This window comes from Rhinopithecus bieti, unplaced genomic scaffold, assembly GCF_001698545.2.
Source record: "Rhinopithecus bieti isolate Rb0 unplaced genomic scaffold, ASM169854v2 scaffold_7888, whole genome shotgun sequence".
NCBI lineage: Eukaryota > Metazoa > Chordata > Mammalia > Primates > Cercopithecidae > Rhinopithecus > Rhinopithecus bieti.
Window position 1 is genome coordinate 1,250,757 of NW_016805944.1, and position 13,685 is coordinate 1,264,441.

A 13,685-nucleotide genomic window follows, 5' to 3' on the forward strand; every position below is an offset into this window, starting at 1 on the left:
ATTCCACGTGCCCAGCACAGAGCCAGCATCTGGTGGCCACCGGCAGGTGCACAGAGGGTGGGGGGTTTTTAAGGATGAGGAGAAGCATGAGTGGAAGGACAGATGGGTAGATGGCAGCTGAAAAAAGGGTGAGGGAGTGGAGGAGTGAATGAAGCTGTGAGTGACGTGTGTGGAAAGACGGATGGATGTGTCTGTAGACAGAGGGGCAGAGGATGTCTACCTTCTCCAGCAGAGCCTCCTGCGTGCAGGCTGAAGGTGAAGACTCCAGATCTAAGCACACTTCTTCAAAGAAAGCTGCTAGGGAGGGAGACCAGAGGGGCTGCCAGAGCAGAAATGCTTCTCCCACACCGCCAAGCTTCGGCCACGCTGTCCCTGCTAGCTGGAATCCCCGTCTCTGGCGTTTTCCTTCAGGATCTCCCACTCTGTGTCCAAATCCCGCTCACAGCCCACTCCCCTGGGTCACCTCCAACACACGAAGTGAGCCCAAGTCATGCTATGGGCTTCTAAAGCCACCCACGCACCACACCAGCCTGTGGCTGCTCCCCCACTAGGCTGTGGGCTCCTTGAGGCAGGGCCAGGGCAGGATTCACCCTGGGGACCCAGGACGGCCCCATGCAGGCCTGGCCACCGTATGCTTCCCAAATGAACTAAGCATCAGGGCCAGGCCCAGGCCTCACCTTGGGTCAGGTACTCTGTGCCATCCTCCAAGATCTTGTCTGGCAGCAGTTTCCCTGGGGAGCTGAAAAGGCTAGGGCTGAGCCCGAGGATCTCACTTGGGTGGCCTGTTCCACTCCAGACATCAATCTGGGGAGGCCCCAGGGACAGTGGGCTTCCTGGAAAGGAAACAGCAGACTCAGGGGTGTGGCCAGAGATCACCCTCTGCCCCAGCACAGCAGCTGGCGTTGAAGAGACAGTGCCTGATGCTTCGGAAAGCGAATCTCATTTTCTCATTTTGAATTCTTGATTGGAGAAATGAAGAGGCAGCTGGCCACGGTGGCTCACTCCTGTAATCCCAGCACTTTGGGAGGCCAAGGCACGCAGATCACTTGAGGTCAGGAATTGAAGACCAGCCTGGCTAACACGGTGAAACCCCGTCTCTACTAAAAAATACAAAACTTAGCTGGGGGTAGTGGCATGTGCCTGTAAGTCCCAGTTACTCAGGAGGCTGAAGCGGGAGAATCGCCTGAACCTGGCAGCAGAGGTTGCAGTGAGCCGAGATCGTGCCACTGCACTCCAGCCTGGGTGACAGAGTGAGACCCTTTCTCAAAATTAAAAAAAAAAAAAAGAAGAAGAAGAAATGAAGCGAAGTGATGTTTGGCATTATGTCAGGGATGGCCAAAAAAAAGCAAAATCAATATTATAATGTACAAAATCCCATAGGCTGATTGTAACTGTCTGCAGCTCTACAATAAGAACGATTCTGAGGTCAGGTGTGGTGGCTCATGCCTGTAATCCCAGCGCTTTGGGAGGCTGAGGCGGGTGGATCACTTGAGGTCAGGAGTTCAAGACCAGCCTGGCCAACATAGTGAAATCCTATCTACTAAAAATATAAAAATATAAAAATATAGGTGTGGTGGTGCACACCTATAATGCCAGCTACTCAGAGGCTGACGCAGAATCACTTGAACCCGGGAGGCAGAGGTTGCAGTGAGCCGAGATAGCGCCATTGCATTCCAGCCTGGGTGACAAGAGCAAAACTCCGTCTCAAAAAAAAAATGGATTCTGAGGTCGGGAGTAGTGGCATGTGCCTGTAATCCCAGCTCTCTGAGAGGCTGAGGCAGGACAATCCCTTGAGTCCAGGAACTGGAGGCCTCAGTAAGCTGTGATTGTGCCACTGCACTCCAGCCTCAGGGTGAGAACTTGTCTCAAAAGAAAAAACAAAACAAAAACACAAAAAGAGGTCGGAAGGGCGGCTCATGCCTGGAATCCCAGCACTTTGGGAGGCTGAGGCGAGCGGATCACCTTGGGTCAGGAGTATGAGACCAGCCTGGCCAACATGGTGAAACCCCATCTCTACTAAAAATACAGAAATTAGCCGGGCATGGTGGTGGGCACCTGTAATCCCAGCTACTTGGGAGGCTGAGGCAGGAGACAGAGGTTGAAGTGAGCTGAGATTGCACCATTGCACTCCAGCCTGGATGACAGAGTGAAATCCTATCTCAAAAAATAAAACAAACAAACCAAAAAGACCCAGAATGATTCTGAGGCAATGTCTGGACTCAAGGAAAGAGTGGTGATTGATTAGCAATGTCTGCCATGGCAGCAGTGGTGGAGAGATGGCAGGTACACTTCATATTTGCCTTCCCTGTGCTTAGGGGATCTCCATTCCCTTTCCTGCCTACCCTCTTCCATAGAAATCCTCAGACTGAAAGTATGGGAAGGCCCACACCAGCCTACAAGAAGGAAAGACAGAGTTGCAGTCACCTTGGGGGCTGTTCTCTGGGGTCCAGGCAGGAAGCCAAGGGTCAGCATCTAGGGACCCTTTGTCCACATCCTCGCTGGAATCATAGAACACCAGCTTCTGCCTGCAAGAGGTGGAGTTTCAGAGTCAGACACACAGGCCCCGGACTGGAAACTGCTACAGGGCCCCTTTGGCACTCTGCACTGGCCCCCGGGGGAGTGCTTGGGGCGTAAAGTTCAGTCAGTTGAGGCTCCCATCCTCAGAGAGCTTACAGTCTCATGAGGAGAGCCCAGCCCGTAAGCAGGCGCTGCAGACGACAGGGCAGTGCTGTGACCGAGGGCACTGGAGGATGAGCCAGTGGAAGGCAGTGGGCTCAGCCTGAGGGATGGGTGGTTTTCCAGGGGCACAGGGAAGCAGGCTACCCGGGAAGAAGTACCGGAATGTGAGAAGCTCAGAGGGGCTGGTGCAGGGCTTCTGGGGAATGGTGAATGTGTGGCTGTGTGAAGTGTAAGAGTCATGGGTGGGCCGGGCGCGGTGGCTCAAGCCTGTAACCCCAGCACTTTGGGAGGCCAAGATGGGCGGATCACGAGGTCAGGAGATCGAGACCATCCTGGCTAACACGGTGAAACCCCGTCTCTACTAAAAAATACAAAAAACTAGCCGGGCGAGGTGGCGGGCGCCTGTAGTCCCAGGAGGAGGACAGGAGGAGGAGCTTGCAGTGGAGCTGAGATCCGGTCACTACACTCCAGCCTGGGTGACAGAGCAAGATTCTGTCTCAAAAACAAAACAAAAAAACAAAACAAAACAAAACAAAAAGAGTCATGAGTGAAGGGCAGGAGAGAGGGCTGACGAGGTGAGTTGGGGGCCACTAAAGGTCTCACAGGCCAGGTAAAATATCGGGGCCAGGTGCAGTGGCCCATACCTGTTATCCCAGCACTTTGGGAGGCTGAGGTGGGAGGATTGCTTGAGCCCAGGAGTTCAAGACCAGCCTAGGCAACGTAAGGGGACCTCATTTCTACAAAAAATAAACATAAAAAAAATTAGCTGGGTGTGGTGGTGTGTGCCTGTGGTCCCAGCTACTCAGGAAGCTGAGGCAGGAGGATTGCTTGAGCCCTGAAGGTTGAGGCTGCAGTGATCTATGATTGCGCTACTGCTCTCCGGCCTGAGCGACAGAGTAAGACCCTGTCTTTAAAAAAAAAAAAAAAAAAAAAAAGATATTGGACTCTATGCTGCAGGCACTGAGGAAAGGCATTAAGCCACTACCTCCATGGTCAAGGTCTCTGTGTTGGAAAAGCCATGTGGTCACATGAGGATGGGATGGAGGGGAGATAGAGGAGGCAGAGAGACTGGTGAGGAAGCTGTGATCATGTCCAGGAAATGGGAGGTCAGGCTTTCCTGTGAGCTCACAGTGGCAGGCACAAAGCTGGGCCCCCACTGGTGCTCAAGGGGCACCCGCAGAGGACACGACTTGGCCTCTCTTCCCACTACCCATCACCCACGCCAGACCAAACCCCTCAGCACCGCAGTCAGTGCCCTGGGGACTCCCTTACCTGGGATAGCGCTGGGTCTTGTTGAGAAAATGGATCCTCGCCACATCTTCCTGGGCCAGGAGCGCAGGGAAAGGCACGTCATCCTGGACACTGCCCTGGCACCAGCAGCCTAAGGGGCAGATCAGGGTGAGCATGCCTGGGGACTGGGCCAAATTCCAGGAAGCCCAGACGCAGGGGACAAAGGGGTGCCAGCTTCTGCCACACACCCTCTCACTCCCCAATCCTAGTCCAAACCTCAGGATGCAGGGCATCGCATCGGTGTGAGGCAGAGGGGTGCCCCAAATCACCCCTGGGTTTTTTGAATCCCACATCCCTATCAGAAGCTGTAATGGGGGCCGGGCACAGTGGCTCACGCCTGTAACCCCTGCACTTTGGGGGGCCGAGGCGGGTGGAACACGAAGTCAGGTGTTCAAGACCAGCCTGGCCAAGATGGTGAAACCCCGTCTCTACTAAAAATACAAAAGTTAAAGCTGGGTGCGGTGGCTCATGCCTGTAATCCCAGCACTTTGGGCGGCCAAGGCGGGCAGATCACAAAGTCAGGAGTTCAAGACCATCCTGGCTAACACGGTGAAACCCCATCTGTACTAAAAATACAAAAAAAATTAGCTGGGCATGGTGGTATGCGCCTGCAGTCCCAGCTACTCGAGCGTCTAAGGCAGGAGAATCACTTGAACCCAGGATAAGGAGGTTGCAGTGAGCTGAGATTGTGCCACTGTACTACAGCCTGGGCAACAGAGTGAGACTCCATCTCAAAAAAAAACCAAAAACCAAACAAACAAAAAAACCCAGAAATTAGCCAGGCATGGGGGCAGGCGCCTGTCCCAGCTACTCGAGAGATTGAGGCAGAAGAATCGCTTGAATCCAGGAGGCAGAGGTTGCAGTGAGCCGAGATCATGCCACTGCACTCCAGCCTGGGCGACAGAGCAAGACTCCATCTCAAAAAAAAAAAAAAAAGAAAAAGAAAAAAGAAAAGGCTGAATGAATAAATAGAGGAACGAGATGACTTGAGGCCTCAAAACCTCGAGCTCCGAACTCCCTCCCTCTCGCCTAGCTCTCTGCTTGAACACATCACCACACCTTTTCCAAACCAGTGCAGTGACTGGGGTACAGGAGAGCCCAGTGAGGCCTGAGGTGGAGGCCCTGCCCTCCTCTCTGGTTCTGTGATGGGAAACCCACACAAGACGATGCTGATCTCGTCCCACCCTTACAGCCACGACACAGCCTGCGATGAAGACCACCAGAGCAAGGCCACAAGCTTGAGAAGTGAGAGGCAGTGTTTCCTATTCATTACTGCAGCCCTCACTACTGGTACTGTGTCTGGTACACAGCAGGTGCCCCCAAAGTGGCATCTCAATGAAAGAGTAAGTTCAGAGTGAGGAAAGAGACCCACTCGAGATGCCACAGTGGATGGTGTCCTCGGCCAGATCCAGCAGCGTCAGCTGGGACTGTCCTCCTTTTCTATCAGCTGGAGGTGAGGATGATGCAGGCCTTGGGTGACCGCAGGAGTCGGGGCAACTTGGAGGGGTGGTGGTCCCCACTGTGCTGCTTCCTTTCTGGTCTGGGGATGGGGTCACCAGCTTCTCAGGCTTGCTCAGGGCCAGGGAGCGGCGAGGCTTCGGGGTCCGAGTCTGGCTTTCTGGTGGAGCAGAGATTCAGGTGTCAGAGGGGTCTGGGGGTCACCTGCCTGTCACCAGAATAGGGTTCAGGTGGGAAATGTCCGTGTCTGTGTCAAAGCTATGCCTGGCCCGGTATGGGTATGCCCAGATCCTCAATCACAGGCCCCTTTGTTCAACCCCTTCCACGTGTGAGAATCATCTTGTGATCTTTAAAAAACACCAGGCAGGCTGGGTGCGGTGGCTCACGCCTGTAATCCCAGCGCTTCAGGAGGCCGGGCAAGGCAGATTACTTGAGGTCAGGAGTTCAGGACCAGCCTGGCCCAACATGGTAAAAACCCTGTCCTCTACTAAAATACAAAAATTGGCCGGGCGCGGTGGTCTCAAGCCTGTAATCCCACACTTTGGGAGGTCGAGACGGCGGATCCGAGGCAGGAGATCAAGACCATCCTGGCCTAACACTGTGAACCCCGCTCTACTAAAAAAAATACAAAAAACTAGCCGGCCGAGGTGGCGGGCGCCTGTAGTCCCAGCTACTCGGGAGGCTGAGGCAGGAGAATGGCGTAAACCACGGGAGGCGGAGCTTGCAGTGAGCTGAGACCGGCCACTGCACTCCAGCCCGGGCGACAGAGCGAGACTCCGTCTCAAAAAAAAAAAAAAAATACAAATACAAAAATTAGCTGAGAATTGGTGGCGGGCGCCTGTAATCCCAGCTACTTGGGAGGCTGAAGCAGGAGAATCGCTTCAACTTGGGAGGCAGAGGGGGCAGTGAGCCGAGATGTGCCACTGCACTCCAGCCTGGTGGACAGAGCGAGACTCTGTCTCAAAAAAAACAAAAGAAAAAATACTGATTTCCAGGTTCTGCCATAGACCAGTGAACCCCAAATTTCTGGGTGTGAAGCCTCAGTGTTAATACAAGGAGGAGTTGGGAGGTGAACCCAGGCATAGGGTGCTGAGAAGGCCCCCAGAGGAAGGACATCCCTGGAGAAGGAGCCCTGCTCCCGGGTGACCTGGGCTTCTGGTTCCGCCTCCAGTGACAGCTTGTACCTGATGCCTGGGTCAGCTTCTTCTTCCGAGGCCTCTGGCACGCCCCCTGGAGATGGGACTTCTGAGAGCTTGGGGAGCTGGAGGGGGTAGAGTGTCTCCTCTGCCTGGCTGGGCCCCAGGCTGGATTCTGACTCAGCCCTGCAGGGATGGAGAGGGAAACAGGTCAGAACCCGCACTCCATCTGCATCCAGCGGCAGTTCCTGTCTTCTAGACAGTGCTCCTCAGTCCCGGGTCAGGGTGGGACCCCAGGCTGACTTTACAGTGTGGAAACTGAGGGCTTATCCAAGGCCCCTCAGTCAGGATTGTGAAAGTAGAGGGTGAGAACTCAGGTTTCTTCAGGGCTGTTCTGGGCCTTGGCCCAGGGGGAGAACGGAATCAACGCTTCCCCAGACTGGGCACCTTGAAGATGCTTCGCTTCACCCTCTCCCCGCCCACACCAGCTTCTCCTCCAGCCTTCCTCCACACAGTGAGGGGCCCTACCCAACTCCCCCACTGAGGCCTTTCCCTCCAGCCTTCCTCCACACAGTGAGGGGCCCCTGCCCAACTCCCCCACTGAGGCCTTTCCCTCCAGCCTTCCTCCACACAGTGAGGGGCCCCTGCCCAACTCCCCCACTGAGGCCTTTCCCTCTGGCCTCTTGATTCTTCCTCGTTAACATCTCCTAGGTTTACTCACTTCTGTCCACATTCTCAGCTGCAGAGCTAGCTTGGGCCTAATTGTCCCCTGTCTAGATCACTCCGAACAGTGTCTTTCCTCATCTCCCTGACTCCAGTCTCTCACTTCATGACCAGTCCTCTACACTACATGTCAGGGACAAAAATTAGCTGGGCGTGGTGGTGGGTGCCTGTAATCCCAGTTACTCAGGAGGCTGAGGTAGGAGAATCACTTGAACCCAGGGGGTGGAGCTTGCAATGAGCCGAAATTGCGCCACTTCACTCCAGCCTGGGCAAAACAGCGAGACTCTGCCTCAAAAAAAAAAAAAGAATAAAAAGAAACTATCTGAGTAAGAGCTTGCAGGCATGAGAAGACACGTGTGGGGTGTCTGGGGACAGCAAGTCATTGGGTGTGACTGGAGGTCTGTGTGGCATGGAGATGATGTGTGTGGGCTCTGAGCCAGGTCCTGACTCAGGCTCATCTCTGTGACCTTAACCTCTCTGTGCTTCAGTTTCATCACCTGCAAAACAGGACCACACTAGCTTCTCCCTTCTGTATTTGTCCTGAGGATTAAATGTGAGTTAATACATAGAAATAAGTCGGGCTTGGTGACCCACTCCTACAATCCCAGCACTTTGGGAGGCCAAGGCGGGAGGATCGCTTGAACCCAGGAGTTTAAGACCAGCTTGGACAACATAGTGAGACTCTATCTCTACAAAAAAAAAAAAAAAAACAAACAAAAATATTAGCCAGAGACAGGCACGATGGCTCACATCTGTCATCCCAGCACTTTAGGAGGCTGAGATGGGTGGATCACTTGAGGTGAGACCAGCCTGGCAACCACGGCAAACTCCCGTCTCTACTAAAAATATAAAAATTAGCTGGGTGTGGTGGCATGTGCCTATAGTCCCAGTTACAGCTAGAGAGAGACTCCATCTCAAAAAAAAAAAAAAAAAATTATCTGGATGTTGGTGGCATGTGCCTATAGTACAAGCTACTTAGAAGTCTGAGGCAGGAGGATTGCTTGGCCCCTGGAGTTTGAGTCCTGGGAGTTTGAGGTTACAGTGAGCCATGATCATGCCACTGCATTCTAGCCTGGGTGACAGAGTGAGACCCTGTCTCAAAAAAAAAAAAAAAAAGAGGCCAGGAGTGGTGGCTCACGGCTGTAATCCAAGCACTTTGAGAGGCCGAGGTGGGTGGATCACCAGAGGTCAGCAGTTTAAGATCAGCCTGGCCAGTATGGCAAAACACCGTCTCTACCAAAAATACAAAAAAATTTAGCCGGACATGGTGGCGGGTGCCTGTAATCCCAGCTACTTGGGAGGCTGAGGCAGGAGAATCGCTTGAATCGGGGAGACAGAGGTTGCACTGAGCCAAGATCACGCCACTGCACTCCAGCCTGGGCAACAAGAGTTAAACTCCGCCTCAAAAAAATAAAAAAAAATACCACAGCACCAGGAATACACCAGTCCCCTAAGGCTAGATGTGCTGGGTGCTGTCACTGTTACTGTAGTGTAAAATATACTGGTAGAGGCCTGGGAGGCAGAGGTTGCAGTGAGCCAAGATTGTGCCACTGCACTCCAGCCTGGGCGACAGAGCGAGACTTCCTCTCAAAAAAATAAATAAATAAAAATGAATAAATAAGCCTGGCCAACGTGGCGAAACCCCATCTCTACTAAAAATACAAAAAGTAGCCGGGTGAGGTGACATATGCCTGTGGTCCCAGCTACTTGGAAGGCCGAGTCAAGAGAATCGCTTGAACCCAGGAGGCAGTGAGCTGAGATCGCGCCATTGCACTCCAGCCTGGGTAACAGAATGATACTCCATCTCAGAAAACACACACACACACACACACACACACACACACACAAATGAAACAACAACAAAAAAACCCCACAAATAAATAAATAAAATATGCTGGCAGAATGCTAGAAGATGAGGCTGGGGAGGTTTGGCAGGGACTAGGAAGGCAGGGATGAGATCCCAAAGGGCTTCCAGCATCAGGCTATGGAGGGAAGTGAAGATGATGAAAATTACTGAGGGATTTTATGCCAGGGGAAGGTCATGATCAGATTTATTTTATTTATATATTATTATTATTATTTTGAGACAGAGTCTTGCTCTGTCGCCCAGGCTAGGGTGCAGTGGTGTGATCTCGGCTCACTGCAACCTCCGCCTCCCAGGTTCAAGTGATTCTCCTGCCTCAACCTCCGGAGTAGCTGGTATTACAGGTGCCCGCCACCACGCCCCACTAATTTCTCTATTTTTAGTAGACATGAGGTTTTGCCACGTTGGCCAGGCTGGTCTTGAACTCTTTACCTTAAGCGATTCGCCCGCCTCGGCCTCCCAAAGTGCTGGGATTACAGGCGTGAGCCACTGCGCCTGGCCTGTTTCTTCTGCCTTGCTGGGCTTCTCTGAATCTCCTACTGTCCTGAAGGCCCAGCTCCAAGGCCCCTCTTCTCTGAGTTCCTATGGCATCTTGCATATCTTTCTGACTTTGTCTCCCATACCAGGCCTTGATACAAGGGTCACTCAGTATCCCTGATGGCTGAAACACTTGGCACATCGCAGGCACCAGGAAACACTGGCTGAACTACTTACCCGCAAGTCCACCTTCCCCATTGGTGGTGTGGCATTTGAACAAGGCCTTGGCGGCATCGATGTTTCTCTGGAGGTACTGAATGTACTGCAGGACATGCACCAGAATCTCCTTCTGCCTCAAAAGAAAGACACAGTTGGCCAGGCTCACACCTGTAATCCCAGCACTCTGGGAGGCCAAGGAGGGCAGATTAACTGAGGTTGGGAGTTCGCGACCAGGCTGACCAACATGGAGAAACCCCATCTCTACTAAAAATACAAAAATAAGCCAGGCATGGTGGTGCACGCTGGTAGTCCCAGGAGGCTGAAGCAGGAGAATCGCTTGAACCTGAGAGGTGGAGGTTGTAGTGAGCTGAGATCATGCCATGGCACACCAGCCTGGGCAACAGAGCAAGACTGTCTCAAGAAAAGGCTGCAGAGATGGAGCTGCAGAGATGGAGCAGCAGAGCTGGAATCTCCTGGTGCAGTTTTTGGCACATACTCCCTGGCATCTCGCCCGGCTCCTGGCTCATGCTGTATTATTCTCTATCTGCGAAGCCCTCGTCTTCTCCCTATGAACTCCCTCACCAGCTTCTCCCCCTCTGAGCCTCTGCACAGTGGTCTCCTCTTCCAGAAGTGCCACCTCTCTGCCCCTCTCACCCAGGCTGGGTCAGCTGTTCCCTCCTGCGCTTTTTTTTCGTTTTTTGGAGATAGAGGTTTGCCCTTGTCACCCGGGTTGGAGTGCAACGTGCGATCTCAGCTCACTGCAACCTCCACTTCCCGGGTTCAAGCGATTCGATTCTCCTGCCTTAGCCTCCCAAGATGCTAGGATTATAGGCATGCAATACCACGCCTGAGTAATTTTGTATTTTTAGTAGAGATGGGGTTTCACCATGTTGGTCAGGCTGGTCTTGAACTCTTGACCTCAGATGATCTGCCCGCCTCAGCCTCTCAAAATGCTGGGATCAGGCTTGAGCCACCTCACCTGGCCCCCTCCTGCACTCTTGTGACACCCTGGGCCTACCTCCATGAAGGCACTTGCCACACTGTTTTATAATCATCCATCATTCTCTGCCACTGACCATGAACTAGTGAAGGGTGAGACTAGCAAATTGGTTTCTCATCCCAAGCACACAGAATTGAGAGGTCACTAAACCAGGCATTGTCGAAGAAATGAGTCTCCCCAAAGCACCACGAAGGATGTCTCCCGCCCCGCAGGCATCTTCCATGCAGCCACCAAATACCTCCTGAGTTGGTACTGGAGTCACAAAGCTAAAAGAGACTATGACTGACTAGGGGCCAGGTGTGTCAGGGTAAACTGGACATGCTTTTTTTCGACTTCATGGAGCTTACAATCTAGTGAGAGCAACACATCTTAATAAACTCACCAATCATCGAAAATGATCGACTGTGTGATAAGCATTATAAATAAAAGAGTATAACAAGGGGTTCCAAAATTAGGGTATCTGAAAAGGCCTCTCTGAAGAAGTAGCATTTAAACTGAGACCCAGGCCGCGCGTGGTGGCTCATGCCTGTAATCCCAGCACTTTGGGAGGCCGAGGTGGGCGGATCACTTGAGGTCAGGAGTTCAAGACCATCCTGGCCAAGATGGCAAAACCCAGTCTCTACTAAAAATACAAAAATTAGCCAGGTGTAGTGGTGCACGCCTGTAGTCTCAGCTACTTGGGAGGTGGAGGCAGGAGAATCACCTGAGCCCAGGCAGTGGAGGTTGCAGTGAGCCGAGATCATGCCACTTCACTCTAGCCTGGGCGACAGAGAGAGACTCTGTCTCAAATAAATAAATAAACTGAGATCTGAAGAGTAGAAGGAGTTATCCTGGGGAAATGGTGAGGGAAGAACACCAGGAAGTACTTTTTGAATCAAACTGGATCCCTAGAAAAATAACACAACAGCAATAATCTTCCAAACTCCAAATCAGGAAACATGGTCTGATGAAGGGACTCATGCAAAGCTGTTGTATAAAACACAGACAGTCACTGAAATGATTCAGCGTGGTCCACAGAAGGAAGCTATCATCTAACTCTGTGATCTAAGAGACAGAGGTGACTTAGCAGAGAGGACACTGGTTTTGGAGAACCTGGGGCCAATCTGCCACTTTCCGGCTGTGTATTGGCAACATGGCATTTTTATTTCTTTGAGCCTCATTTTTCTCATCTGTGTGATGGGAATGAGGATATTAATTCCAGCTCAGATGATTGTCATTAGAACTAAATAAATTAGGGTATATGAAATCACCCAGCAGAGTCTGCGTGATAAGCATTATAAATAAAAGAGTAGGCCGGGCGCGGTGGCTCAAGCCTGTAATCCCAGCACTTTGGGAGGCCGAGACGGGCGGATCACGAGGTCAGGAGATCGAGACCATCCTGGCTAACACGGTGAAACCCCGTCTCTACTAAAAATACAAAAAAACTAGGCGGGTGAGGTGGCGGGCGCCTGTAGTCCCAGCTACTCCGGAGGCTGAGGCAGGAGAATGGGGTAAACCCGGGAGGCGGAGCTTGCAGTGAGCTGAGATCCAGCCACTGCACTCCAGCCCGGGCGACAGAGCAAGACTCCGTCTCAAAAATAATAATAATAATAAATAAATAAATAAATAAAAGAGTATAACAAGGGATTCAAAAATGGCCTATATTGGCCAGGCACGGTGGCTCACGCCTGTAATCCCAGCACTTTGGGGGGCCAAGGCGGCTGGATCACCTGACCTGAGGTCAGGAGTTCGAGACCAGCCTGGCCAACATGGTGAAACCCTGTCTCTACTAAAATACAAAAACTGGCCGGACGTGGTGGCTCACACCTATAATCCCAGCACTTTGGGTGGGCGGATCATCTGAGGTCAGAGTTCAAGATCAGCCTGGGCAACATGGTGAAACCCTGTCTCTACTAAAAATACAAAACTAGCCGGGCATGGTGGCACATGCCTGTAATCCCAGCTACTCGGGAGGGTGAGGCAGGAGAATCGCTTGAACCTGGGAGGCAGAGGATGCGGTGAGCCAAGATCGCGCCATTGCACTCGAGCCTGGGCAACAAGAGTAAATCTCTGTCTCGCCAAAAAAAAAAAAAAAAAGTAATAATAATAAATAAATAAAATAAAATACAAAAATTAGCCGGGTGTGGTGGGGCGCGCCTGTAATCTCAGCTGCTCAGGAGGCTGAGGCAGGAGAATCACTAGAACCCAGGAAGCAAAGGTTGCAGTGAGCTGAGATCGTGCCAATGCACTGCAGCTGTAGCCCCTGTCTCACTGGGCTGCTGTGAGGGCTAGATAGCAGAACAGGAAAGTCTCTGCAGACTGAAGAATTGTTGGGGTGGGTGAGGAATGAGGTCCTGGAGCCTCTGTGTCTCTGGTCCCCAGCAGCCTCAGGTTGTCGCGAACCCTGGCTGTTGTGCTCAACCCTTTCTTTCTTTTCCGTTTGTTCTTTTTTTTTTTTTTTTTTTTGAGACAGAGTCTCGCTACGTTGCCCAGGCTAGAGTGCAATGGTGTGATCTTGGCTCACTGCAACCTCTACCTGCCGAGTTCAAGCAATCCTCCTGCCTCAGCCTCCTGAGTAGCTGGAACTAGAGGTACACACCACCATGTCCAGCTAATGTTTTGTATTTTTAGTAGAGACGGGGTTTCACCATGCTGGCTAGGCTGGTCACAAACTCCTGACCTCGTGATCTGCCTGCCTCATTCTCCCAAAGTGCTGAGATTCCAGGTGTGAGCTACCACGCCCGGCCAATCGTCTTTTTTAGCTTTTTTGTTTGTTTTTTTGCTTTTTTTTTTTTTTTGAGACAGGGTCTCTTGCTCTCTTGGCCAGGCTGGAGTTTAGTGGCACCATCTCGGCTCACTT

General features: G+C 52.1%; 1 protein-coding gene across 1 annotated transcript in view; it reads right to left on the reverse strand.

The window, feature by feature from the left end:
* The window catches only part of MEIOSIN (meiosis initiator), a 38,130-nt gene that overhangs the window by 5,313 nt on the left and 19,132 nt on the right, over positions 1-13,685 (reverse strand). Inside the window, exons 4-10 of the mRNA XM_017874293.1 lie at positions 9,865-9,976; positions 6,612-6,749; positions 5,342-5,587; positions 3,952-4,060; positions 2,425-2,525; positions 678-833; positions 221-297 (exon numbers count right to left, since the gene is read on the reverse strand). Of these exons, the coding sequence (XP_017729782.1) occupies positions 221-297; positions 678-833; positions 2,425-2,525; positions 3,952-4,060; positions 5,342-5,587; positions 6,612-6,749; positions 9,865-9,976 (939 nt within the window). The remainder of the gene's footprint in view (positions 1-220; positions 298-677; positions 834-2,424; positions 2,526-3,951; positions 4,061-5,341; positions 5,588-6,611; positions 6,750-9,864; positions 9,977-13,685) is intronic.